General features: G+C 42.8%; 1 protein-coding gene across 1 annotated transcript in view; it reads left to right on the top strand.

The window, feature by feature from the left end:
- Window positions 1-4,163: 4,163 nt before the first annotated feature.
- Window positions 4,164-27,616, top strand: part of LOC145408847 (fucose mutarotase-like) — a 315,173-nt gene continuing 291,720 nt past the window's right edge. The window contains exon 1 of the mRNA XM_080279488.1: window positions 4,164-4,295. Coding sequence (XP_080135614.1) covers window positions 4,211-4,295 — 85 coding nt within the window. The 5' untranslated portion in view covers window positions 4,164-4,210. The remainder of the gene's footprint in view (window positions 4,296-27,616) is intronic.

The following is a 27,616-nucleotide window of genomic DNA, read 5'->3' as shown; positions in this document are numbered from 1 at the left end:
GAAAAGGAAGAGACATAAAAAGATGAAATAAAATATGAGGGAGAGGGAGGGAGGGAAAAACAGGCGATAAGGGAATGGGATGGAAGGAAAGGAATGGGAAAGGAAGATGAAGCGAGAGGGCGCAAGTGGGAGAGATAGGAGAGATGGCAAGAGGGGGAGGAGGGAGGAAGAATGGGGAGGAGAGGGACGAGAGATAGGGAGAGAATGGGTAGGAGAGGGAGAGGAGGGAGAGATATGGGTAAGAGGGAGAGAGGGAGAAAAACAGCAAAAATGGGAAAAGAGATAATGTGATAAACAAAAATTCTGTACAGTGTAAGAATAGGGAGAAGCGAATGACAAGGATGAGAGAGAGAGAGAGAGAGAGAGAGAGAGAGAGAGAGAGAGAGAGAGAGAGAGAGAGAGAGAGAGAGAGAGAGAATGGCGACACTCTTGAAGAACGGAAATGTCTTAAGTCAAATGTCTGCTCTCTTTTTTTTCAATATATAATTCTCGCACATCAACAGGAAATGAAGGAAAAAAATTAAGAAAATAAAGGAAGGAATGGGAGAACGAAGAAAAAAGATGAGGAAAATAAAGACACCGAATGGGAGAACACAGAAAACAGACGAAGAAAATAAAGGAAATGGGAAGATGAAAACAGATAAGAAAATAGGAATGGACGAACGAAAAAAAAAAAAAGATGAAGAAAATAAAGGAACGGAATGGGTGAACGAGGGAAACATGAAAAATAAAGGAACGGAATGGGTGAACGAAGAAAACAGATGAAGAAAATAAAGAAAATGAGAGAACGAAGGAAAAGGGTGAAGGAATTAAAGAACGGACTGGGGGAACGAAAACAGATGAAGTAAAGATCGTAAACTAAAAAAATATGAAAATAAACAAAATGAGAATAAAACAGGAAGAAAAACTTATAAATAAAACACGAAATATAAATAATGCTATAAATGGAAAAAAAATATGACAAATGGAGGAAATGGAAATAAATGAGAAAATTATGGATAGAATCAGGAAATTAAAAAAATAAATGGGAAAAATAATCAAAAATAACAAAATACGGGAATGAAAATTATACGGAAATGATAAGCGAGATAAGAATAAAACAGGAATATATTTAATTATTAAAATGCATATGGCAGCAATAATTGGCCAACATGAAACACACGATGATAAATATATAATAAAAAAAGACGAAACTGAAAAAAAAATAAAAATGGAGGGATATATGGAGTGTTGACCACAAAAGAAAGGGAGGAAGGAAGGAAGGAAGGACAGGGAGGGAGGGAGGGAGGGAGGGAGGGAGGGAGGAAGGAAGGAAAGGGGGGAGGGAAGTAAGAAGGAAAGAAGGAAGGATGGAAGGAGGGATATGAGGAAATAAAAAAAAATGGACATGAAAAAGAAACATGAAGAAAGGAAGGAGCGGAAAAGAATGAAAAATGTAGAATGGGAAAAAGAAGGATAGAAAATATGAAAGAATGACAAAGTGAAAGAAAAGAAAAAGAGAAAGAGGAAAAGGAGGAATAAAAGTAAGCACTAAGTAAAGAAATGCGTGATAAAACAAAAGAAGGGAGAAAAAGACAAATATAGGAAGTAAAGTGAGAGAGAGAGAGAGAGAGAGAGAGAGAGAGAGAGAGAGAGAGAGAGAGAGAGAGAGAGAGAGACGGGGGGGGGGGTTGAATGAATGGCGAATGAGAGGCGTTGTGTACGTAGCTTTGGACCATTCCTAACACCTCCTTACCGATTGATTCTGGACATTTCACTACCCTCCAATAAGCTTCTCTCTCTCTCTCTCTCTACGTCATTCTATCCTTGGTGAGGAACGTCAGGAGGATAACGCTGAGGAAAATACGAGAGAGACAGGACAAGAGGAAAGGAATGAGTAGGACATGCAAAGTAAACACGACGATGTGGACGACTGGGAAAATACGCATGGAGAAGGAAGAGGGAAGGAGGAAAGCTACGGGAGGGGAGGGGAGGGGAAGGGAGGAGAAGCCGGGAGAGGAAAAGAACAAAAGCAAAGGTAAATGAGAAAAAGAGGGAAGAGGAGAGAAAAAGCGGAGACAGGACATGGGGAGATGAGATGTAAACAAAACTGGAGAGGAGATCGAGCATAAAGAGAAAGTTTTAATCATCCATAAGCTAAAAAAAAAAAAAAAAAAAAAAAAGGCCGGAAGCAGTAGAAATGAACTAGATTCACGTCATCGTAGAGAATGGGTTAATAAAAAGGACAAAGGAATAAGGAAAAACAACAAGGAAAAGACAACCAAAGAGATGAAAGAAAAGCAAAGGTGAAAAAGGACAATTGAGGAGATGATGGAAGAACAATAATAAAAGACAAACGAAGATGATATGTAAGAAAGGGAGGATGGGACAAGGAATGGGAGGGTTAAGGAGAGAGAGAGAGAGAGAGAGAGAGAGAGAGAGAGAGAGAAGAAAGGTTAAGAAAATAAGTGCGAAAGTTCAGTTAATGGGTTGAACTATTTCCTCTGACTCCTCCCTCCATCTCTCTCTCTCTCTCTCTCTCTCCACGTCACTTCTCCCCTCACCCTATTTCCTATGGCTTCTGTCAGGTTGTTACAAGTATAAACGTCGCTTTCATCACACACACACACACACACACACACACACACACACACACACACACACACACACACACCAATCTCTTACCACTATTGACGTACATGTGTAACCTGTACTTGCTACCACCAGACGACTTTATTGATATTCTCTCTCTCTAGGATAATCCGTTCGCAATACATAAATACATCAGTAAGTTTCCATTATTATTATTACTGCAATAATAATAATAATAATAATAATAATAATAATAATAATTATCATTATTATTATTACTATTATTATTATTACACCTTTTTCATTTTTACGTCCTTTACCTCCAGAAGATTTTAGATCATTAACTTGGCTATTATCTTGTTTTTAGTTTTTCTTGGAGGGAACAATTTGTGTACTTCTAGGCTTTGTTCCTTGTTCCTTGCATAAAAAAAAAAAAAAAAAAATCGAAAGGGCTTGCACTAAAGAAGTTAGTCTCAATAAACCCCTCATTTTTATTTTCATGATGATGATGATGATGATGATGATGATGATCCAGAAAGAAGAAACTAAAACAAAGAGTAATGAAAAAACAAGCATGTAAAGAGAAAACGAGCATGAAAATAAAACGTGAATAAGAAAATGAGTGAAAATAAGGGTAGATTCTCTCTCTCTCTCTCTCTCTCTCTCTCTCTCTCTCTCTCTCTCTCTTCATTTTCCCCTAAGGCACGCGTGGTCCTTTCGAGCTGGCCAACCTCTGACACAGCTACGGTACAAATATAATACTGTGATCTGAAAATAAATAAATAAATAAATAAATAATAAGTTCAAGGTGGGGCTGAACACCAGGAGGGAACTTAACCGCGGTGCTCATTTCCATACTTTAGGCCTTTGATCCTGTGATGGGTAACGCATCTTCCAGGTTACCACAGTTACCTTCCTTACCTTACCCTACAGAAAGTACCCATTTTACCAGCCTCACAGAGCGTTAAGGTATTCATTTTATCTACCGCCCCGGAACCTAAATGACAACTATTAATATTTTCTGAGGGACCTACGATTCACTCTGGTCTGAATCAAGTGGCAATTTGCTGGGACAGTACTAGACTTGTCCTGAGCATGAGAGGGAAGATCCGCGATTACGATCCCAGTATTTTTATCGCCCGCACTTGACGAGATGAACCATAACACAAAGCCTTCTCAGTGATTAGATTAACTATTAGATAACAATTAACAAAGACCCAACACTGCTATCAACAAATTATAATTCTATCAGCTGTCCTGTATGTTATTAATCTAGGCTGTGATGACCGTTTTCTGTTCACTAAATCTATGCAGACCACGTAAAGCTTTCGCACTTCATGATACGGAGATCACTGGCAATATCTGACAATTCCCATGCGTCTAGTAGTAAATAATTTCTCCATAAAAACAAATTTGCCTTTGCACCTAACTCTAAAAACACTTGATAAAGCTGCAAACACGAATCAAAGTACCAGTGAGAAGTATTTACAGTAAGTACTACGGTAAATAATAACCTATAATACGAAAAGATCTAGCAGTATCCGTCATCTCGCTCCTCATCAGCTGTAGTTCTCTCAGTCGGTGGCTAGTGGAAGGGTGCCAGGTTTACTCCCTAACCTTTACATATTTTCGTGTCATAATGGGTAGACTAAAGGGCGTTCCTCATGTTATCTCCCCGGACATCCTTCACCTGCTTGCCATCACGGGCCACGGCGACGAGATAGGTAAGTGACAGCATATACGAGGCGAGGAAGTGAGGTTGTAAGGGACAGTGTTTTGTGTTTCCACGTGAACCGCGAGCGGGAGGAAGGTCAGGGGTGCCAACCGCTCCACTACCAGCTGTATCCATGCCTGCCAACCTTTTCACTATGGCACCACTGCGGCTGAGAATCGTGTTTTTTCCATGACTATATGTACCCGCATTCTAGTTTTATGTGACTGGAGGTGCATGTATCGTAAAATATTACTATATTAACACCTGTCCGTGGGAAATTAGAATGGCAACCTTTAACAATGACTGGACGAGTACGGACCCCCCCCCCCCTTTTTCTCTGCTTAATGTATGACACCTGGTTGTGCTTAATTTCCTCCAGTGAAGCTCAGTTACTTCAGTGATACTCCCTGACATCAAGTTCTAATGATGCAGCTCGATTTATTCTGTGGTTTACCATATTTACTTTGTGACATATCCAGCCATATTTACTCCATCCGCAATGCTACTCGATTGATTCCCTTCGATTCTGCTTATTCTCCCATGCAGCATGATTTACACCCGATTTATTGTGTTAATTCTCCGTGATGCATCTATATTTTCCATAATAAGCTTCATATTTTCCGTGCTGCATATACAAAATACTGTATTCTTCGTTCCATGACTCGATTTATTCTGTCATCAAATTTATTCTAGGTGATGCACTTTTATGCTAGTGGATTCACATGGTGGTGCTGGAAGATTTGCACCACCATGTGAATCCACTACTAACATTATTATTATTATTTTTTTCCTGACCGTAACCGACGTGAAGTATCCCATGAATAGCCTTGTAAATACGGAATATATCACATGGATGAATTATACCTGCTTACAAATATTGTTTTTTAAGATATAACGGCTCGTTCCCTTTGCCCCCCCCCCCTCTCTCTCTCTCATGAAGTAGCCTTTTAGCACCAAATAAGTTACCACGTCACCTTCCGGGGCCGAATACGCTACCACATGAATTTCCAGAGGCAAATACGGCCCCGCATGGGATTCCTTTTACCCGAATCCGCGGTACTCGGCGAACGTGAAGGCAGATCCATCCGTCTTGTTTACATCCGGGAGTCGCCACGAACGATCCGACGGCCCGTTTTATTCTCTCAGGATTTGGAATTTTGTTTTTTCTTTTTCCTGCTATTTATTTTTTCTAACGCTGGTCTATGTAGTTCACGATCCAAATTTATACAAACGTCTTCAGTCCTGACATTTAGTATTTTTCCTATCCTTCATAATTATACCGTAATTTTATTCAACGTAGGGAGATCAATACGGTTATGGAAAGGTAAATGGTGACTCAATGTTATTTGCAAAACAAACAAAATCGTCTAGAGGTGGCCGTATAATAAAAAAAAAATAAAATAAAACTATATATTGCAGAATAAACAGGTTACGAACAGAAAATACGGGCATGACGAGCCTGAGAAGTCACTAACAAGGGTCGTATTGTTGTCAGACTTCGTAGCCCCTCTTCCTCAGCGATTTATTCTCTCTCTCTCTCTCTCTCTCTGAACGTTACTTATATCTCTGTAATATCGACACAGTTTGCACTGGTACCGTACAAGACGATTCTGAGATGTAATACAGGTAAAGAAAAAATCACTATGGAGGAGGCGTCAAGAATTCTCACAGGTAACTTAAATACAGCCTACGTCCAAAGCGGAACTTGCCAACGCTTGAGGGAATCCTGTGCGTAGTTTTTTGTAATATTTTCGTGCCGGTGTGGTTATTCCTTGGGGTTGGGAAGAAAATACACCCCACGTATTCCACGCGTGATATACCGGTAACAGATGACAAACACGAGGGGGGGGGGGATGGCCTGGGAGTTCCCCCTTTTTATGCTTGTAAGTATTCTCGTGCCTCCTAGAACACACGATAAGGGGGTCCTGCGTGTGTGTGTGTGTGTGTGTGTGTGTGTGTGTGTGTGTGTGTGTGTGTGTGTTTAATCTTTTTCGTCCCAGTAAGAAATTTGCTCTGGACAGAATTTTTACTTTTTCTGTTATTGAAGGTACACTAAAATATAATTGCATTTCTTTAGTATTTTCTATTTACAGTAATGTCCTTACCAGGTTTTCTGCATATACTGAATTGTGTTCCTTTTCACTTTTTTCCTGCCAGTTTTCGTTTGATGGTTAGGTGGCCAGGGGATGACGCTTCTTCACTAACCTTGTCTTATTCTTGTACTCTAGTCCCCCAAAGCGTCATGCAGTTATCATCTCTTCTTTCAGTCTTATATTTCTCTGTGTCCTCTACAGATCATAACACCTTGCCGTAGACTGCTTAACAATTATGAAGGGGAAGCTAAGTTCAGATGATGATGATGATGATGATGATGATGATGGTGGTGGTGGTGGTGATACTCTGATTACGGGTGGATGATGATGATAGTGATTACGGGTGGTTAAGTCCATATCCAACAAGTTCACTAAATGGTATGGCTGTAACGAGTGAGTGGCGGTATATATATCATAAGTCTGGTGTCTTACTAAAACACGTCGCTGTGGGTTAAGATATGAAGCTGTCTTAGATACGTGACAAGGGATGGTTGTGGCATGTTATTTTACCGTCTGACATCTGAGCAGGCGCAGAATATACACATTATGGATGATGGGTGGGATGATTGTAGCTCTGGTCATGGAGAAATGTTAAAAGTATTTGGTTTCGTGATTTTTTTATTGTCTGGTTTACTGAGGTTATTGTTGCATCCACCCTCTCCCTAGTCATTCATTCAATATCCACCCTCTTTTCCTCCCTCCCTCCCTTGCTTCCCCCCCACCCTCTGTGCATTCCCTCCCCTCTCCCTTCAGTGCATACGTCCTCTTCCTTCTTATTCAATGCCTCTCTCTCTCTCTCTCTCTCTCTTATTGTCTGGTTTACTGAGGTTATTGTTGCATCCTTTCTCTCCCTAGCCATTCATTTAGTATCCACCCTCTTTTCCTTCCTTCCTCCCTCCCTCCCTTCCTTCCTCTCCCCCCCTCCCTCTGTACATTCCCTCCTCTCCCCCTTCCATGCATACGGTACGTCCTCTTCCTTCTTATTCAGTGCCTCTCTCTCTCTCTCTCTCTCTCTCTCTCTCTCTCTCTCTCTCTCTCTCTCTCTCTCTCACTCCAGACAATTACACTGGTCAAAAGTAATCAAATCTAACTAACCCTGTAATTACCATGCATTATACTAGTAATTACCATGCACAAAAATCTTGGTCATGCAGCTGAGCAAGATTAAAAGAAAGTATTGCAAGAGCAGTTACTTGTTTAGCCTATGGATTGCCAGTAAGTATTTTATCCTCCACTGTAACTCACTTATTTTAACTGATATAAACTTGGCTATTTTTATTTCTCTCTCTCTCTCAGCATCCCCTACTCCCCCTTTAACTCCTTCCCCCAAATTCCCCCTCTTCATCCTTCATCTTCCCAATCTTTTTCCGTTTGCCCCTTCCTCCTCAACTCTCTCTCTCTCTCTCTCCCTCTCTCTCTCTCTCTCTCTTACACTTCATATTCTCTCCACCGCCAATCCCCCTCTCAACTCTTTCCCTTTCCTCTCACAGCATCCCCCCGCTTTCCACTTGACTTTTCCCATCGTCTCTCTTTCCCCTTTCCTCCGATTCCTCTTCCATCTTGTCCCCCTCCTTTTTCCTCCTCCATCGCCTCCCTCTCCTTCACCTTACCAAACCTTTCCCATACCTCTTTCCTTTCCTTCCCTCCCATCCTTTACTTTCTCAATCATTATCTCTTACTCAATTTCCCACTTCTCCTTCCCTTCCTTTCGCTCTCCCTTTTCAATTTCCCTTCCCTTCGCTATCCTCCAACCTTTTCCTCTCCTCTCTTCCATTCCCACCTTTCCCATACTCTACCATCCCCCTCTTCCTCACGCTACCTTCCATTACCCGCTTCTTCCCCCCCCCCTCCGTTCTCTTCACCCTCTCCTTCTTTACCTTCCTTATCCACATATTTTCATCCACTCCCTTTTTTCATTCATCCTTCTCTATCCCCTCTCATCCAGTTTCTCCTTTTATTTCCTGTCCCTTCCCTATCCTCTCCGCTTTCTTCACCCATCCTTCCCTCCCCCAGTCTACCGCCTCCCCTCCTCCTTCACCACCATCTCACCTACGTCCTTCCCTATTCCTTAAACAACCCCATCTTTCTGTTTCCCCTTTTCCCTCCACTCCTTCCTTCCCCCTCCTCCCTTCTCTCCTTCCCTCAATCTTTCTCCTCCATCTTTACTCCCCCCTCTTCCGCAATTTCAATGGGGTGGGGAGGGAGAGAGGAGGGGGCACCGCTCCCGGATCTGTCATTTCCAAAGAATTCAGATTTAAGCACCTCATCTCTCTCCCAGGACCTATCCTTCCTTCCTGCTTCTTTCACCCCCCTTTTCTCTCTCTCTCAACTTACTTTAAAGAGATGCAAAAACTGAACACAACTCTCCAATTGTGGCCCTATTAATTAAAGGTACAAGGTCAGGGTGCTCTTCCCTGATCTGAATTCCAATGCTCCGTCTATAAATTCTGTAAAATATTAGCTTCCTTTATTGCCTATGGGTACTGTTGATCTGGCTGCTTAATAATATACTGTAATTTATTTCTGTATCGTAAAGCTCGATATTTTTGGAAAAGTCAAAGTTTCAATTTTAATTCCTGTACCTTCAATTTGGATATTTTTGAAGTCCAGATAAGTTTCATTTTTATTCCCCAGATTTAAGATTGCATCTATTAATATCAAGATCAGTCTGCCACGTCTGAGCATAGTTAATCAGTTCATCAAAATACCTCAATTATCAGTCTTTGTACGTGTCTGTCCGATCTGATTACAATTTTCGCATCATCACGACATTCTGATAATATACACCTAATCTTCAACATCATAACACACCTAATCTTTGTTAATCATACCTATATTAATCAGCAAGAGTCGAAAGAGTGACTGAAGAGAAGAGAATAGATAGGGAAGGAGGTGAAATGTAGAGACGAGAGTGACTAAGGTGTGATGACAGGTGGGAACAGGTAGGAAAACGAAGGAAAAGATGAAAGAAACTGTTACTTGACTTAAACGACGAAACAAAGAATGAATGAGTAATGAAAGATGCAGATTAAAGAATGAAAAATAGCAGAAGAAAATGAAGAAATGGAAGAAGCAAAGGGGAGTAAATAATGAACTAAAATCATCGGGAGGAAGCAAGTGTACAGGTGAATGAAGTAAATAAAAAAAAAGTTAAGCAATACTAAATGATGATAATTGTATGGAATTATGCAAGGACGGGAGGAACAATGAGAATAAAGGAGTCTACCCTAATTTTAAGCTGAGTAACCATGAAGAAGAAGGAGAGAGGAAGAAGACGAGGAGGGGAGAGGGAGGAAGGGGGGGGAGTGGGGGAAGGGAAGATAAATAAAAACGAAGGTAGGGAGAAGAGACGGGAAAGAAGAGATGAGACAAAGGGGAAGATGAAATGAGTAGCATGAGGAAGAATTTGAGAGGGCGATGTGGGGGGGGGGGAAAGATATGGATGAGGATAGGAGGGAAGACAGAATGGAAGAAGTAAGAAAGACGGATGGAGAAGGGGATGGGGAGGAAAAAAGGAAAATGAGAGGACGAAGAGAAAGAAGGAAAGCGAGGAAGATGGCTGACTGACTGATAGAAGAAAACAGACCAAGTAAAGTAACATCAGAATATGAGCAAGAGGAGAAAAAGAGGAAGGAGAGGCAAAAAGTTGGAGGGGAAGACAGTGGATGAAGAAAAGAAGAAAAGAGGAGGGGGATGAAAAATAAGATGATGATAAGAGGAGGAGGGAGAGCATGGAGGAGGAAGAGAAGAGGAAGAAAGAGGAAGAGGCAAGCAGCGGTCCATGACTTCAAGTTTTTTTTTTTTTTTTCTAAACCGAGTGATGCAGCGGAAAATGAGAGAGAGAGAGAGAGAGAGAGAGAGAGAGAGAGACTGACTGTGTGTGTGTGTGTGTGTGTGTGTGTGTGTGTGTGTGTGTGTGTGTGTGTGTGTGTGTGTGTGTGTGCCATTGTACGTATCTTAAATGACATTGTGCGTTAGTGCAAGTGTCCTTACATGTTTGTCTGTCTGTTTGTTTGTTTTTGTGTGTGTGCGTGTAGGCTCGTATGTCGGGCCAAGTAGGGTGAGTAAAGTGGATACTTAATATAAAGACGAATTTCGTAAACGAGAGAGAGAGAGAGAGAGAGAGAGAGAGAGAGAGAGAGAGAGAGAGCGATAAAAAATATGGGTGGTTAGTATCCTTTTGTACGTAATTTATGAAAAGTACGACGATACTGGAAGGGTTTATGTAACAGAAGAGGAGAGTAATGTGAAATAAACAGAATAAATCGCTTAGGAAAAGATGCTAGGGAAACTTCCGGCCTAAGACAGAAGGACGATGAGTGATAAAAAGTAAAAGTGTTAATGTACAGAACGTGTTTAATCCTACGGTGCCTGCCTCCCTCCCGGATCTCACTCCACCAACTCCACTCACTCCACTCCACTCCAGCAAGGTGGAACGGGTGGATAGGGGGACGACAGGTGGAGAGAGATGTAAGGAGAAAAATGGTGATGAACGAAATAGAAAGGATCGACAGATGTTCATGACTTCCTTCTTAATTCCCTTCCTTCCATCCATCTATCCATTTCCCTGCCTCCTTGTGTTTTCCTTCCTTCCACGCATCCACTTCCTCCCCCCCCCCTCTCTCGCTCTCATATATTAATGTATTTCCCCTCCCCCCTTCTTCTCCCTCCCACACTCTACCATACATCCATACATTCCCTCCCATCTTCCTCCCTCCCTCATCCCATCCATCCTTTCCATTCCTCTTGTCTTTATCCTCCCTTTTTCACTCCCTTCCATATATTTATCCGATTTTCTCCCTTCCTCCCCCTCCCATCCATCATTCCTCCACACTATAATAACAATAACATAGTGAGATACGGTTCACCCTTACACAATATCCCGCCACACCTGAGCTACACAAACACCTGTCATTACCTGTGTTCCGCATCACTACACCGACACTCACATACCACATACCTACACACCTACAAATACCTACACTTGCATACACCTACACATACGAACACTTACATACAGCTACACATACTCACACCTACACATACCTACACACATACACCTAAACATCCTTGCACTCACATACAACACATAATTACGCTCACATACACCTACACATACCAACATTCACATACACGTACATACGGGTATATGTACACTCACACACACCTACACACATACCTAAATATACCAGCATTTCCATATACCTACACAAGTACACATGCCTACACCCATCTACACCACAGCAAATACCGTACTACAGCTGTTCAATATTTATCCTGTAAGTTCACCTGTCTACAAGTGTTCATAAATTATACAGGTGCTGAACATACAATACAGGTGTTCAATACCGCTCAGGTGTGTTCAACAGTGCGATACAAGTGTTCGAAAGCTCATCACAGGTGTTAAGTATATTCACAAATACACTCACACCTACACATATTACATCTCTTAATATATCTTCAGAACACCTGTCGTACACACTAATTACAGGTGTTCAAAATTCCTCACAGGTGTTTTTCAGGTTTATCGCGAGAGTTCAGTGGGTCAAATTAATATTATTATTATTTTTTTGAGGTAATGAAATACCGTCTTCCGTAGGGCTTATTATGGTGTGTGTGTGTGTGTGTGTGTGTGTGTGTGTGTGTGTGTGTGTGAGAGAGAGAGAGAGAGAGAGAGAGAGAGAGAGAGAGAGAGAGAGAGAGAGAGAGAGAGAGAGAGCAAGGAAGTGGCGTGCGAAGGGAGGGGGGGGGATTGGAGTGGGTAATAAGGGGGTCTGTAATACATCACACTGCCATCTGCAACCCCCAACCCCCCTCCCCACCCCCACCATCACCTCCCCCTAAACCTACTCCCCCTCCCCTCTCCCAGCTGACATTTCCGACCACACACACACACACACACACACACACACACACACACACACACACACACACACACACACACACACACACACACGATCATACACGTGTGCACCTGTTTAAAACACATGTATACCGGTACTTCTGTCAGCATCTCTACCTTAATAAAAGCCTGTAGTAGTAGTATAGTTGTAGTAGTAGTAGTAGTAGTGGTAGTAAAGATGGCCTAGCAGTATGGTGGGTATTTCAAGGCCCAAGAACAACATCCACCGCCTCTCCATTAACCTCCTTAATTAATCCATTAGCTACTAAATCCTAGTAATTGCTGTTAGTCTGGGAGGGAAGGAGACAAACAGATACGAAGAGAGAGAGAGAGAGAGAGAGAGAGAGAGAGAGAGAGAGAGAGAGATTCACACATTATCCAAGCAACCTTCAACGCACAAGCAAAATCCGTCCATACATAAATTTATTAGTGTATTCTCCCCCGTATATTGTTCCTCACTTTCTTCCCCTCATTTTCTATTTTTCTCCTCCCTCTTCATCGTTCTCCCTGTTTTCTACAATTTTCCTTCCCTTCTCCCTTATACTATTCCCCCCTCCCTCCCTCGCTGCCGCCATTTCCATCTCTCTCTCTTTTTCTTACTGTCTCCCTCTTATTCTCCCCCCCCTCCCTGCCCCCATCTCCTCTCTTTATACCTCCCTTCACTCCATCTACCACTTTTTTCCACATCTTCTCAGTTTCCACCCTTTTTCTTCTACTTTCCTATCCCTACCCTTACCCCGTAGTACCCAACCCAACACAACCCAACCCTCCCCCCTTCTCTCCTGTCCTTTCATCCCCTCCCCTCATCTCATCTTTCTCCCCCTCTCCCATACTCCCCATTTCCGTTTCCCCTCATTTCACCTGCCTCCCCACAACACAGGTGCGCTTGGGGTACACAGGTGTTGTGACTGAGGGCTGGCGTTCACTGCTTGCGAAGGAGAGGGGAGAGCAAGGGGAAGGAAGCGAAGGAGAGGGTGCGTGTGTCATCTCCAGCTTCCCATTGCCACATTCTGAAGGAGCTCGCTGTCCAGGTGCATTGGGAATTAGGCTAGTACGGCTCAATGATTGGACTGTTTTTGTAATGGCACTGAAAAACTAGGCCCAATTTTAGGTATCTACGTTGTTCAGTTTTAGCAATTTGCGGGACTGATTATAACTTGAAAAGATGACGAGGCGGGAGAGGGGACGAGAAGAAAAAAGGGAAGAAAAGAAGAGGGGAGGGGAAAGACAAGAGATGAGTGGTTTTTGACAAGGCTCATACATTTCCGATCGTAAAAACTGATTCCAGGTAAATGAGTAATGAGGAAAATGAGACAGGTGAAGAAGCGAGGAGAAATGTGTGTGTGTGTGTGTGTGTGTGTGTGTGTGTGTGTGTGTGTGTGTGTGTGTGTGTGTGTGTGTGTGTGTGTGTGTGTGTGTGTGTGTGTGTGTGTGTGTGTGTGTGTGTGTGTGTGTGTGTGTGTGTGTGTGTGTGTGTGTGTGTGTGTGCGCGCGCGCGCGCGCTGAGAAGAGTGAGGAAGAGGCGAGGACAGCTAGGGAGAAAGAGAAGAGGGAGAAGGCGGCAGAGGGGAGAAGAACAAGGGGAAGAAAAAAGAGAGGAGGGGAAAGACAAGAGATGAGTGGTTTCCGACAAGACCAATATATTTCCGATCGTTAAAACTGATTCCAGGTAAGTGAGCAACGAGGGAAATGCGACAGGTGAGGAAGCGAGGGGAAAGGTGGGGAATGTGTGTGTGTGTGTGTGTGTGTGTGTGTGTGTGTGTGTGTGTGTGTGTGTGTGTGTGTGTGTGTGTGTGTGTGTGTGTGTGTGTGTGTGTGTGTGTGTGTGTACTTTGTCAGATGAGATTCTCTTCACCTGTATAAAAGCGTCCACAGGTAACACTAATTAACTATGACACACCTCCCAATCAATGGTGAAAGGTAACAGGTATTATTACTCAGCCTCTCATACTCACTCACCTGAATAATATAACTTTACCTGGACTTACCTGGTAAATACTTGACCTTTCCCTATCATAAGACTGTTAACCTCTTCACTTCGATTATTGTTATTATTTTTTTAGCCATGAGACTATAATTATATTCTGGGATACACAAACTTACGATCAAATCTCATCGTAACTAAGGTATGTTTACAGAGGAAGAACTAGACAAGGGAGGATTTCTGCACTTCTTCCTTTGATCATCCGGCAGAAAACACAACTTACGGTAATTTTTCATCTCGTAACTAAGATATATTTATGAAGTTACGACAGGAGGCAGAGGAAGATTCGCCGGCCTCCTTCCCCCTCCTGCAAATCAAAACCTGAGTTACTACAGGGAAAGGATCGTAAGTGCGTTTTTGTGTCCCGATACTACAGGGAAAGGATCGTAAGTGCGTTTTTGTGTCCCGATCCAGCTTACGGAGAAATTTTGGAACTGGGGAAGTTAAATAAGTCTTCATTATGCTTTTCAAAACTATGGCCATTTTCCCTCTATGACTAATATTAACTAGCACTAGAGAGTATATGTCAGCGCAGTGAAGGGGTTAGCTAAGAGTATAAGGTATAAGGTAAGGGGAGGGGGATCTAATAATAATAATAATAATAATAATAATAAAAGTTCCCATGACACCAAAAAATAAAAAATCATCTTATGCTAACTCGAAAAATAATACTAGAGTTACCCCAATCATTAGCGAGTCAAAGGATAAGGTACGAGGTAAGGGGCCTGGCGGTGTCTAAGAGATAGCATAAGACAAAGGACATCCCAACGATAAATGGCGCCTGCTTCTTTATCTTATCATTAGGCCGCGGGAGGTGTGTGTGTGTGTGTGTGTGTGTGTGTGTGTGTGTGTGTGTGTGTGTGTGTGTGTGTGTGTGTATCAACCTATCCATGTGTGCGTGTGCCTAATGTGTATGTATGTATGAGTATATTTTTCTAGTTATCCATTCCTCTCTCTCTCTCTCCGGCTGGGAATCCCCTGTAAACACACACTATCCCCTCCTTCCCCCTCACACCTGCTGTACCTGGCCCCGTCTAGTACAGGTGAGCTCCACTTAGTCTACCTGGCGCCTCAACACCTGACCCTAGCAACATCACCTGTCCTCTACACCCTCTCTGGCATCAATTAATAACTTTTTTCATTTTGCAACATGTAATTGAGTAAAGGGCTATTTGTTTATCTATTTATCTACCTATAAAGTTGCAATTCCAGACGTTTATGAACACACACACACACACACACACACACACACACACACACACACACACACACACACCAAATACGGATCCGGATGTGACAGTACTACGAATTCAGGCCACGAAGGAAGCAGCTCACCAACCACTACGTTTATCTTAAATCTATCTATCTATCTATTGCCAGAAGCCTCAATCCCGTTTGGGGTGGCCACAAACAAATCGCCTCCAAGTCGCCCTGTCCCCCGCCATTTCACTGCCCTGCTCCCAACTCACCCCCATCTCTTATATACCTCTCCACTCCATCCCTCCATCTCATCCTCGGCCTCCCCCTCCCTCTTCCCCCCACCACCTCACTCACATACACTCTCTTCGTCAGTCTTTCACCCTCCATCCTCTCCACATGTCCAAACCACCTCAGTGTGTTCCTCATAACGCTTCCTATCACATCCACATCCACACCACAACGCTCCTTTATATCCTCATTCGTCAGCCTGTCTCTCCATGTGACTCCACAGGCTCCTCTTAAATAACTCATTTCCACTGCTCTCACTCTTGACTTGTGTCCTTCCAACAACGTGCAAGCTTTACTTCCGTACGTTAGATTTGGTATCACAATACTGTCATGTGGTAACTTTTTCACTTCCATGCTCACTTCCCTGTTTCTTATCACTGCTTTCAAAGAACCAGCAACCTTTCTTCCCTGCTGTACCCTTTCAAGCACTTCACCCTCCAAACCCCCATCTTTACTCATCACACTACTCAAGTACTTAAACGTACTCACATTTTCCAATTCCTCACCATCCAACCTCGCTGTACATTCACTGACTTCACCTCTCTCAAAGACCATCACTTTACTCTTCCCTACATTCACCTTTAGATTCCGTTTCTTACACACTCTCCCAAACTCATCCACCAAGCCTTGCAGCTCCCCTTCGTCTTCACTCAACAACACAGTATCATCTGCAAACAACAGTACAGGGAGTTTCCAAACACTATCCTCTCTCACCAGGGCCACTCCAACATCCACTACCCTACCTTGTACCTCTTTTATTACCACATCCATGTACAGATTGAACAACCATGAAGACATGACACATCCCTGTTTCAACCCAACTTTCAAAGAGAAAAATTCACTTAGTTCACCATCCACACACACTGCAGCCTTCGCACCATCGTACATACTCTTCACTGCATTCAACAACTTCCCATCTACTCCATAATTCTTAACACTTTCCAGAATCCTTGTAAATCCACCCTGTCATATGCTTTCTCCAAATCCATGAAAGCCGCATACAACTTCTTTCCCTTCTCTAGAAACTTTTCCACTAAAGATCTAAGAATGAATATCTGATCTACACAACCTCTTCCCTTCCTAAAGCCTCCCTGTTCTTCTCCAACTAATTTCTCTGTTCTTTCTCTAACTCTGTCAATAAGTATCCTACCATACACTTTTCCTATTATACTAAGAAGACAAATGTCCCTATGATTACCACACACTTCTTTTTCCCCTTTTCCTTTGTACAAGGGAATAATTATACCTGACTTCCAATCCTCCGGGACTCTACCTTCCTCCCAGGCCAATCTGCACATCTTCCATATCCATTCTACTACTATCTCTCCCCCATGCTTCAGTATTTCACCACACACTCCATCAATTCCTGGGGCTTTCCCCGATTTAACTTTCTTCACTGCTTCCACAACTTCTATCCTACTGATTTCTTCCTGTCTTCTCACCTCCCTCCTTCTCCCAGCCATTCCCCAGCCACTTATACTCGCATTACTTCCATGTTCTATGTTCAACAATTCCATAAAGTGTTCTCTCCATCTGCTCACTTTTTCTCCCTTCTCCACTAGTAATCTACCATTTTTATCTTTCACTCCCCTGCTAACTTCACTTCCACCCTGTCTTACTCTTTTCACCTCTTTCCAGAACATTTTCTTACAGTCCCTCCACTTTACACTCAAATTCCTTCCAAATTCCTCATCCACTCTCTTCTTACTCTCTCTTACTAATCTTTTCACCTCTCTCTTTCTCTCTACATATAACGCTCTCTTCCGGCTCTCAACTTCTTCCACGCCCCTATTTCTCATCCATTCATTGTATGCTTTCTTCTTTTGTGCCATAGCCTGTCTCACCTCGTCAGTCCATCACACTGTTCCTTGCATCCCCCTCCGTCTTCTCTTCCTTCCACACACCACATCACATGCTGCACATATTTCTTCTGTAAATATCCTACACACACCTTCCACGTCTCCCATCTGCATTCATATTTGCCCAATCGTTCCTCCACTTCTCTCTTATACTCTGCCTTTTTCTCATCCTCTTGTAACCTTTCCACTCTCCTTGCAACTACTCCTTCCTCTCGTCTTTCCCTTCTTCTATTCCTCCATCTTACTTGCATTCTAATTCTGGCCACCACCAAGTAGTGGTCAGAAAGTCCACTCCCCCAACCTCTATAAACTCTTGCATCCATTACACATCTTTGCATCCTTTCATCCACACACACATAATCAATCATTGCCTTCCTTTCATTCAGTTCACCACCCACCCTTCTCATCACTCGCCATGTATACCTGTGGATCATTTTATGCCTGAAGAGGGTATTGGCTATCACCAACCTCCTCCCAGCACAAATGTCCACTAACGCACTCCCATTCTCATCTATCTCAGCAGGCACACCTTAAATATTCCAGCTTTATTATTATTATTATTATTATTAAACAACTTATTTCGCCTGAGACTGAGTACAAGAGCCTGAGAGTGAGCACAAGAACCTAAGAGTTTCAATACTGCTACCACTCTCACTCACTCAGGAAGGGGAAAAACTCTCAGTATTTTAATTCCAGGTATCTCAAAATTACTCTGTCATTCGTAGAGTGAGAGGAACTCGGTGTTAAATCATTCATTCATTACGTGTTATGCTTTATTTTCCTGTACGCCTTAATCCGAAGTCGTGACGTCACAGGATGTACTAAATTTAACACCGATCTACCACCTGCCCCGACTGTAGTACACTTTTTAATATAGTTTCCCTTTACATTCCAAATTAGGAGGCCTGTTGCTGCTGTTGTTAATTACTACTACTACTACTACCACCACCACTATTATTATTATTATTAATTATTATTATTATTATTACTACTACTACTACATCTTACACAGTTAATATAACTTCACTCACTCTCACTGCCTACCTTGCACTCTCTTTATTTTCACTTCCTAGCCTATCTCACTCTCATTTTCACCTCGCACATTCGTTCCATATCTTGCCAATTAACCTCACACTATCTTTCATCACTTTCACTAGCTCATATTCCATAGACAAATTATTAAACTCTCAAAAAAAATCTAGTAGCTATCCCCCCCCCTCTCTCTCTCTCTCTCTCTCTCTCTCTCACCGGAACAAGGATAATAAGCGTTGGTTTTCCTTATTCCTTTCTTTTTATTTTCCATTTTCGGACAATTACAATAACACAACAGGGAAACAAATGCAATAATTATTTCTCTACTCTGAGATAAGGGGGTGCGTGAGCTGAGGGAAGGGCAGTGAAGAGACATGGAGGCGATTTGTTTGTGGCCACCTCTTACGGGACCGAAGCGTCTGGGTATAGATAGGCAAATTAACCCTTTCACTACGATGACGCTTTTTGTTCATATATTCCCGACACCCAACGATTAAATTCGATCAATTTTCGATTAGGAAGGACTGATTATTTCTTAGTTTATTCTTGCTACCTCCAGACGATTTTTTTAGTGTATACTTGCTACCTCCAGACGATTTTTAAAAATGCTACCTCTATATGATTTTTTCAATTTTTTCCTTGCTACCTCCAGGCGATATTTAATTTTTTCTTGCAGCCTCTAGACGAAATACAATTTATTCTTGCTACCTCCAGACGATTTTTTAGCTTATTCTTGCAACCTCCAAACGATTTTTTGCTTATTCTTGTTACCTCCAGACGATTTTTTGCTTTTTCTTGCTACCTCCAGACGATTTTTTGCTTATTCTTGCTACCTCCAGACGATTTTTTGCTTATTCTTGCTAACTGTACACGATTTTTTTCTTGCAACCTCCAGACGATAACCATTTATCTTGCTACCTGTAGACAGTTTTATTTGCTACCTCTAAACGAGTTTTATTAGTGCTATCGAAAGACGATTTATTATTACTACTACCTCCAAACGACTTTTTAAATAATTCATTCTTGCTACCTCCAGACGATTTTCTTCTGCTATGTGTAGACGATTTTTTCCAGTTTATTCTTGCTACATTCTAACATCATCATACTCTGCATAAATAACGCAGAAAACTATATTGGCCAGCCTTATCCAAAAATAAATCGATAAGGAAGAGGCGTCAGGGAGCTTCCTTAACCGGGGAGTCAAAGGGCGGTATTTTAGTGCGATTAGGAACCTTACTAACGTCTTGCTTACCGGTTTATTTGTGCTTCTGCTCCGTTAATATATTCTTATGTGGTGCTCAAGCAATGATGTCGACATTAAAAAGATATAAGAAGGAAAAAAGCAAATGTTAATGGGTAGTTTGGAAAATAAATCGTAAAGGAAGAGGAGTTAGGGAGCTTCCTTAACCGACTAGAATATACGCAGCAAAAAAGGAAAAAAAAAAAAAAAAAAGAGGGGGGGATGTTAATAGGTAGTTTCGAAAATAAATCGCTAAGGAAGAGGAGTTAGGGAGCTTTCTTATCCGCCAAGAATACATAGCCAGTGACTCACAACTTCATCGATGATAAACTGGTCGTCCTGGGATCTCTAGCGTTTTAAAAATGGACGGCATTTAAAGGCCACCGGGATTCCCTTTAACTCGATGCCGTGCATAGCTGACTTATTCCTGCTTCCTTCACAAGATTTAATTCAGCTTTCAGACCTCTTGTAGTGAAGGGATAAATGAAGGCTCTATCTAACTTCTAGGCTCTATCTAACCTCTAGGCTCTATCTGACCTCTAGGCTCTATCTAACTTCTAGGCTTTATCTGACCTCTAGGCTCTATCTAACCTCTAGGCTCTATCTAACCTCTAGGCTCTATCTGACCTCTAGGCACTGTCTAACTTCTAGGCTCTATCTGACCTCTAGACTCTATCTGACCTCTAGGCTTTATCTAACTTCTAGGCTCTATCTGACCTCTAGGCTCTATCTAACCTCCAGGTTCTATCTAACCTCTAGGCTCTATCTGACCTCTAGGCTCTATCTAACCTCCAGGTTCTATCTAACCTCTAGGCTCTATCTGACCTCTAGGCTCTATCTAACCTCCAGGTTCTATCTAACCTCTAGGCTCTATCTGACCTCTTGGCTCTATCTAACCTCACCAGTACGAAAAGCCTCTCCATGGGCGAATAATACTGTTTGGTGGTAGCAAGAATAAAATGAAAACTAAATCACTGGACCTAAAATGTTAAGCGAATGGACAAAATTATGTAAACAGACGCACATGAAAGACTACACCCCTTTTTATTACTACTGAGAGCTGAATAAAATCGTCTGTCCTGAGTTGGAATATACTACGAAGCTCTTCATTCTTGGCCAAAACATACATCCTGATATATTTTACGTTTCTGGTGCCCTAAATTTCCCCTGACCGAAATAAATCTGCCTGACGTTTACCCGAATATAATGCAAAGTCGCCATTTAGGAGCTAGAGAGTTAAAGTGTGCGGTTAATGGAATGATCTAAGGATTGTTATTATTATTAGTAGTAGTAGCAGTAGTAGTAGTAGTAGCAGTAGTAGTAGTAGTAGTAGCAGTAGTAGTAGTAGTAGTAGTAGTAGCAGTAGTAGTAGTAGTCGTAGTAGTAGTAGTAGTATTGTCAGTAAACATCTCTCTCTTTGCGATTTATTCTTCATAATACACCTCAATAATTTCTTGTATGTTATTGACGCAAACTGTCATAATTAAATATAAATGGGATACATGGATAAGAGAATTAGGCTACGGTGTGATATGCAAAACAAATCGCTAAGGAAAAGTTGCTACGAAGTCTCCAGTGTCAGTCAGAATACAGACCTAACTCCAGAGACATGGTGAAGAGAATTTTCGTGGATCGACTGTCTGTGAGTTGATGTTGAGGATTCCGATGACTTGATTGATGAGTGGATGGAGGTGTGGCTGTATCAATGCGTACCGTAATTTGTTGACAGTGTTCCTACTTTTATAATAACCTGGGCCTTTTTTTTTTTTTTTTTTTTCAGAATTCAAACAACTTCGCAAATTATTGGAAAAAGAGGATAATCATGGTAGTGGTGATGATGATGATGATGATGATAAGGAGGAGGAGGAGGAGGAAGAGGAGGAGCAGGAGGAAGACAATGATGGTGACGATAATAATGGTGATGATGACGATGATGATGATGAAGAAACTGCTTATCTATATCTAGTTTATCCCAGGCGGCCACGATGCGGATATCCGTAATTTATCTCCAGCCTTCCTTATCTATCCTATCACCCAATTCTCGCAAGCTTTTCCAGTGCGTGCGATTTTTCCTTCACCCGTGTGTTTATTTTCCTTGTGTGGGATCCGGTTACTAGATTCGCGGCCACTTCACTGCTCTCGCCTCTCCCTTCCCTTCCCCTTCTCTCCCCTCCCTTTCTTTTTTCTCCTCCCTCTCTCGTCTTTCTTTTCCTTCCTCTTCTCTCCTTTCTTTCCTATTACTTACAGTCTTCTCTCTCCTTCACTGTCCTCTCCCTTCTCATCATTTCATTTCCTTCTTGTCCCTTCCTTCATCATCATCCCGCCTCTTCTTCCCCACGCAAAGGTTGGGTAACGTATGATGAAAACACACACACACACACACACACACACACACACACACACACACACACACACACACACACACACACACACACACCAGGAAAATTAAATAAAAACATGCTCAATGAAATGGATCACACATTCACCAAAATAAACGGAAAAACGAAAAAAAATACGCGGATACGAAATACGCAAGCTAAGAATTCGCACGAAATGAAATGCAGTGACGTCACCAAAACGAAATCAGGATGTTGCTATACGGCCGAAACGAAAACCGGAAATGTGGCCGTATTTATAAAAGATTTCTTGCAAATTTAAAGGATAAGAAAAAGTCTCCAAAAACAATTAACTGTATTCCAGAGATATATATATATTTTCCATCCTAGCATATATTTTAATTTAAGTTTAGTAGCTGTATGAAAGAAGATAAAGGTATAAAATACATGCATCTTATACATGACTTGAGAAATTTTATAGATACAGCCCCGTTTACCTGCTAAAGGCACACACTTCACTCGCCACCACCAGGGGGCCAATTTGGGTGAAACTCCTCCCTCCCCACCCCCTAACCTCCGAACCACACCCCCTTACACTCGCCTTCCACCCCCACCCCCCACCCTCCATTACCACACTCCCTTACACTAACCCTCCCTCCACCCACCCCCCCACTCGCCCACCCCCACCCCTTACCGTACGCTCTCTTCGCCCCTTTCTCCCTTCATTCATAAGACTGCACTATCGTTGACCCTCTCCTCCCCCCCCTCTCTCTCTCTATCTCATATTTCGGCTTTTTTTTTTGTGTGTGTGTAAGCCTAAGTTTTGCAAGCTGTATTAGGTTCTTTGCACAAGTTGGCGTTTTATAAAAGAACGTGGAGAGCTGCAAGCAAATATAAATAAATAAATAAATAAATAAATAAGGGTTGAGCCGGGAGAGGCCTCTTTTCCTTCACTATATTCTTCTACTCAGTTCCCAGTCTTCCTCTCCTCCTCCTACCACAAAATTCTTTTCACAGTGCACAGCTGACCCCCTACTTTTCCCCGTTATTCATTTTCACTTTCACTACATCCGGCTCTCTACTCTCTTTTGCTTTCTCATACTTTCAGTCGCTGTATCCGGATCTACCTTTCTTTAGCTTTTACTTTCACTGAAGGTCTCTCTCTCTCTCTCTCTCTCTCTACCAGACTAACAAAACTTAACACATCCCTACCAAATCAATCCTACATCTTCCTGGGAAAAATAAAACGCCCAAAGAGAGAGAGAGAGAGAGAGAGAGAGAGAGAGAGAGAGAGAGAGAGAGAGAGAGAGAGAGAGAGAGAGACGGTGCTGCAGTACCTTCATTGCACGACCTGATGCAACACGGACGTACATCAGTAATCACCTGTTCTTCGCTACTCATTAGGCCAACGTCACAGGTGAGGCGGGGATGACGCATATTCTTAATTAGTATACCTGTTAATTTACGGGCAGGTATTCCCCCTCACATCACGCAGGTAGATTAATAAACAAAATGAAAACAAGACACCCCCCCCTCTTTCCCAAAGCCCTCTAATTCCATCCATTGTGGTCATATATTTCTTTTTCTTTTCATTTTGCTTCTTGCTAATTCCACACAAACTTTATTGAGCTTTAGAGTCACTTTTCGAACTGAAGGGGTTAATTACAGCTTCATTATCCTCTCTTTCATGCACAGGGTGGGTAAGGTAATGTCCAGGAAACACACACACACACACACACACACACACACACACACACACACACACACACACACACACACACACACACATTGGGTGGCTGAATTCCGTGTTGGTTTTGCAATTTTTTTTCCTTTACATTCACGAAAGTCTAGCTTAGGTTAGGCCTGCTTTCTTAGTATCAGGTTTGGTTGATTTGTTAGTCATTAGGGTAGGTTAGGGGAAAAAAAAGTAAAAAACTGTCATCTCGGGAAAATCAAACTGCAAAAATGATCCATACAACGGAAACCTACAACCAGGTAACTCCACTGCCCAGGTATATCAGTGCCACCACGTGAAGGCGGCCCTCTCCCGCATTGTGCCAAGATAAAAATAGGAGTGTACGTACTGATACACCCTTCGTTCGTTTCGTCAGCTCGTTACGTCCTTTGATACGAACGTTTTTGGGATCGTCCATGCCCCAATCCCGTGGTATACGTACTTTACTGATTCATTCTTGCCACCAACGGACGATTTCCTTCTACTTTAGGGAACACCTCTAGTAGTGAGGGGGTTGTGAAGGGTATATCTAACCCCTTCAGCTAAAAAAATCGTCTGGTGATAGCGAGAATATAAGGAAAAATAAGTAACCAGGCTGAAGACGTTAAGTACAGTACAGAAGGTAAACGCAAACAAGAAACAAAAACTAGACCAAGATCAAAACTCGACAAGCAAATATAAGCAAATAAAAATAACTCCTAGAAATAAACGCCAGACTAAATCAAAACACACACACACACACACACACACACACACACACACACACACACACACACACACCTGCCTAACACAAGAGCTTGGATGAATAATGACGTGTATAAAAACAATATAATGAATATACCTGAATAACAAAACTACCTGCACAGCTTGAGTGAGTTAGTAAGGAGAACTAGAAATTTCCAGAGAAAGTATGAACAAAGTGAACATAATATTTCGATTAACCTTGACCCTCCCTAACCTCTCCTCTCTTCTCCACTATCCCTCCACTCCCTCTTTTCCTCACTACTCCCTTTCCTCTTCCCCACTACCCCTCCCCTTCCCCTCTCCTACCCATCCTCTTCCCTCTCCCTCCTAACCACCCCCTTCCCCTCTCCCTTATCGCTTTTTCCTCCCTCCTCATATCAACATCACCCCTTTTTACGTCATTCCCCCCTTGTTTATCACCCCCTCTCCCCCTCCCTTTCCTTCTCCCCCACCCTTATTAACACTCCCCTCCTCTCCCCCTTCACTCCGATTATGTCCCCCGTATTTTCTCATTTAATTCTAATTTTATTCTATACTGTTTTTTAACTTGGCCCAGATTTTCGTTCCTTTGCAACTTATATCACGTAGCTCAAATACAGAAAAAAGACTACAATTCTACATCCTTTCCATAGCACTTCTTCGTGACTAGCACCATATTCTAAAGTTTAATCTGTTGTTACTATTCGGATGTCAAGATGGAGGGATGACATTATTTTTTACAACCTTCCCATAGCACTTCTTCGTAACCAGCATCATATTCTAAGTTTTATCTGCAACTCAGGTGATACGGCAATTTTCAAAACCCTTTCCAAATAACTTCTTCGTGACTAGCATCATATTCCCGAGTTAATTTATTGTTGTAACTCATAACTCAAGATGGACAGACAGCAATTTTAGGCCAAGTTGAGGTAAAAGCTATCTCCTGACAATTTACTAAGTTGAAGGATCGCTCGCATAATAATATCTGATCTCTTCCTGTTCGAAAAAAATCTCTTAAACTGAATAAAGTCGCCTGGAGAGAGAGAAAAAAAACAAAAACAAAATGGGTCATCGGACTGAAAGGGATAATCTCTAATTTCCCTCTCTTACTACTCTTTTCCTCCTCTCTCCCGCTTAACTCTCATTTCCCCTCCTGTCTTTCACATTCCCCTCTTTCCAAATCCCCCTTCCCATCCCCCTCCCTGTGGTAGTGGGGAAGTTCGTGGGTTGGGGTAATATTCGTGTGGCCACAAGTTCGATTCCCTCTGGTGTAGGGAGATGAGGATTATTCACCCCCTCTACAGCTTCTCTCCCCTCCTCCTCCCCCTTCTACTTTCACTCCTTCCCCATTCCTTTTGCTCTCCCATTTCACCGCCCAACTCCCCTCTTCTCTCATTCCCCACTCCCCTGCCCCTCCTATTTCCACTTCCCTCCCTCCTTCCCCTCCCCTCCCCCCACCTACACCAGCTGTGAGTGGGTTAAGTGTCCTGGTGATCGTCCGGATTGGCTTCCGTTGTCCTTGTCCCCCTCCTTTCCCCCTCCCCTCTCTCTTCCCCTTCCCTCCTCCTCACGTCATGCCCCTTCCCTCCACGTCATTCCACTTCCCTCCACATTATTCCTCTTCTTTCCCCCCCCTCCACGTCCACCTACCCCTCTCTCCATTCCTCCCTTCAATCCTTTGTCTCCCCACGTCTCCCGCTTCTTACCCTCCCTTCCCTCCCTTTACAACTCCCTATATATATATCACTTCATTTCCCCCCTCCCACATCCTAACATTCACTCCCCCACCTCCCCCCTCACCCCCTTCCTCATTTAGCTATACCCTCCTCTCTCGGCCCATCTCCCATATCTAAGCTGACCACCTCTCCCTCATCCTCACTCTCCCCCTCCTCCCTACCCCATCTTCGTTCTCCCCTTCCTCTCTCTCCCACCCGACCTCTTCCCTCGGTGTGTCATGCCACTCTCTCACCTCCCCTTCTCCTCTCCGCTTCTCCATCATCTTGTGTTCTCTCTTACATCTTCCTCTCCTTCCCCGGCTCCTTCTTCGTGTGGAGATAGGAAAAACAATACTCCATTTCAAAAGATTAAGTGGTTTGTAGTGGATCCCTCATTCCACGTCAGTTATGGTAATATAGAGGATCCGGGGAAGGCTCAATCTGCAGGTGTGGGCGTGGTGGTGGGAGTGGGAAATGAGTAAATGATGCACATACAACTCTAAGCCGTCCTAGACACAAGAAATTTTCCTGTGGAGTGGATGAGAGGCGTTATATATGGACCACCCTGTTACTATGACCTATTCTTCGTTACCTGGATACGTTCGGTGCTCCCGTATTTGGGTGATGGATTCGTGTGAGAGAGTAATAAAACCATTTCGTAAAGGGGCAGTACTGAAACGCAATTCTTACACCTCTCTTCTCCTACCTCTCCCCTTCTTCTCCCTTCCTTTCTTCTCTTTCTGTCGTCTTTTCTCTTCCCCCTTCTTATCCCTTTCATCTCTCATCTTTTATCTCCCCTCTTAATTCTTCTCCCCTCCTTTCTTCTCTCCCTCCCATCGTTTCTCTCTTCTTCTCTTCCTTTCCACACTTTTCATTTCTTCACTGACTTTTTCTTCTCCTGCCTTTAACTTTCCTCCCATCTTTTCTCTTCCCCTTTCTTCTTTTCCATATTTACTTTTCTTTTTATCGTGTCTCTTTCCTTTTTCCACTTCCATCTCTTCCTTTCGCTTTCCTTCCTTCCTCTTCCTTTCCCACACACCTGACCCCATCATCCTGACCGTAGTGACGTCACAGCTACATCACTGGCTAGGACGGTGGCGGATCCTTTCATTAGCGGTGGGGGGGAGGGGGACTGAGAGAGAGAGAGAGAGAGAGAGAGAGAGAGAGAGAGAGAGAGAGAGAGAGAGAGAGAGAGAGAGAGAGAGAGTTATCCTTATATAGACA

The sequence above is a fragment of the Coenobita brevimanus genome, chromosome 78 (genome assembly GCF_032717465.1).
Source record: "Coenobita brevimanus isolate Jiangsu-jjx chromosome 78, ASM3271746v2, whole genome shotgun sequence".
Taxonomy (NCBI): Eukaryota; Metazoa; Arthropoda; class Malacostraca; order Decapoda; family Coenobitidae; genus Coenobita; species Coenobita brevimanus.
Note: the sequence above shows the minus strand (reverse complement) of the source record. Positions and strands in the feature narration are given on the sequence as shown.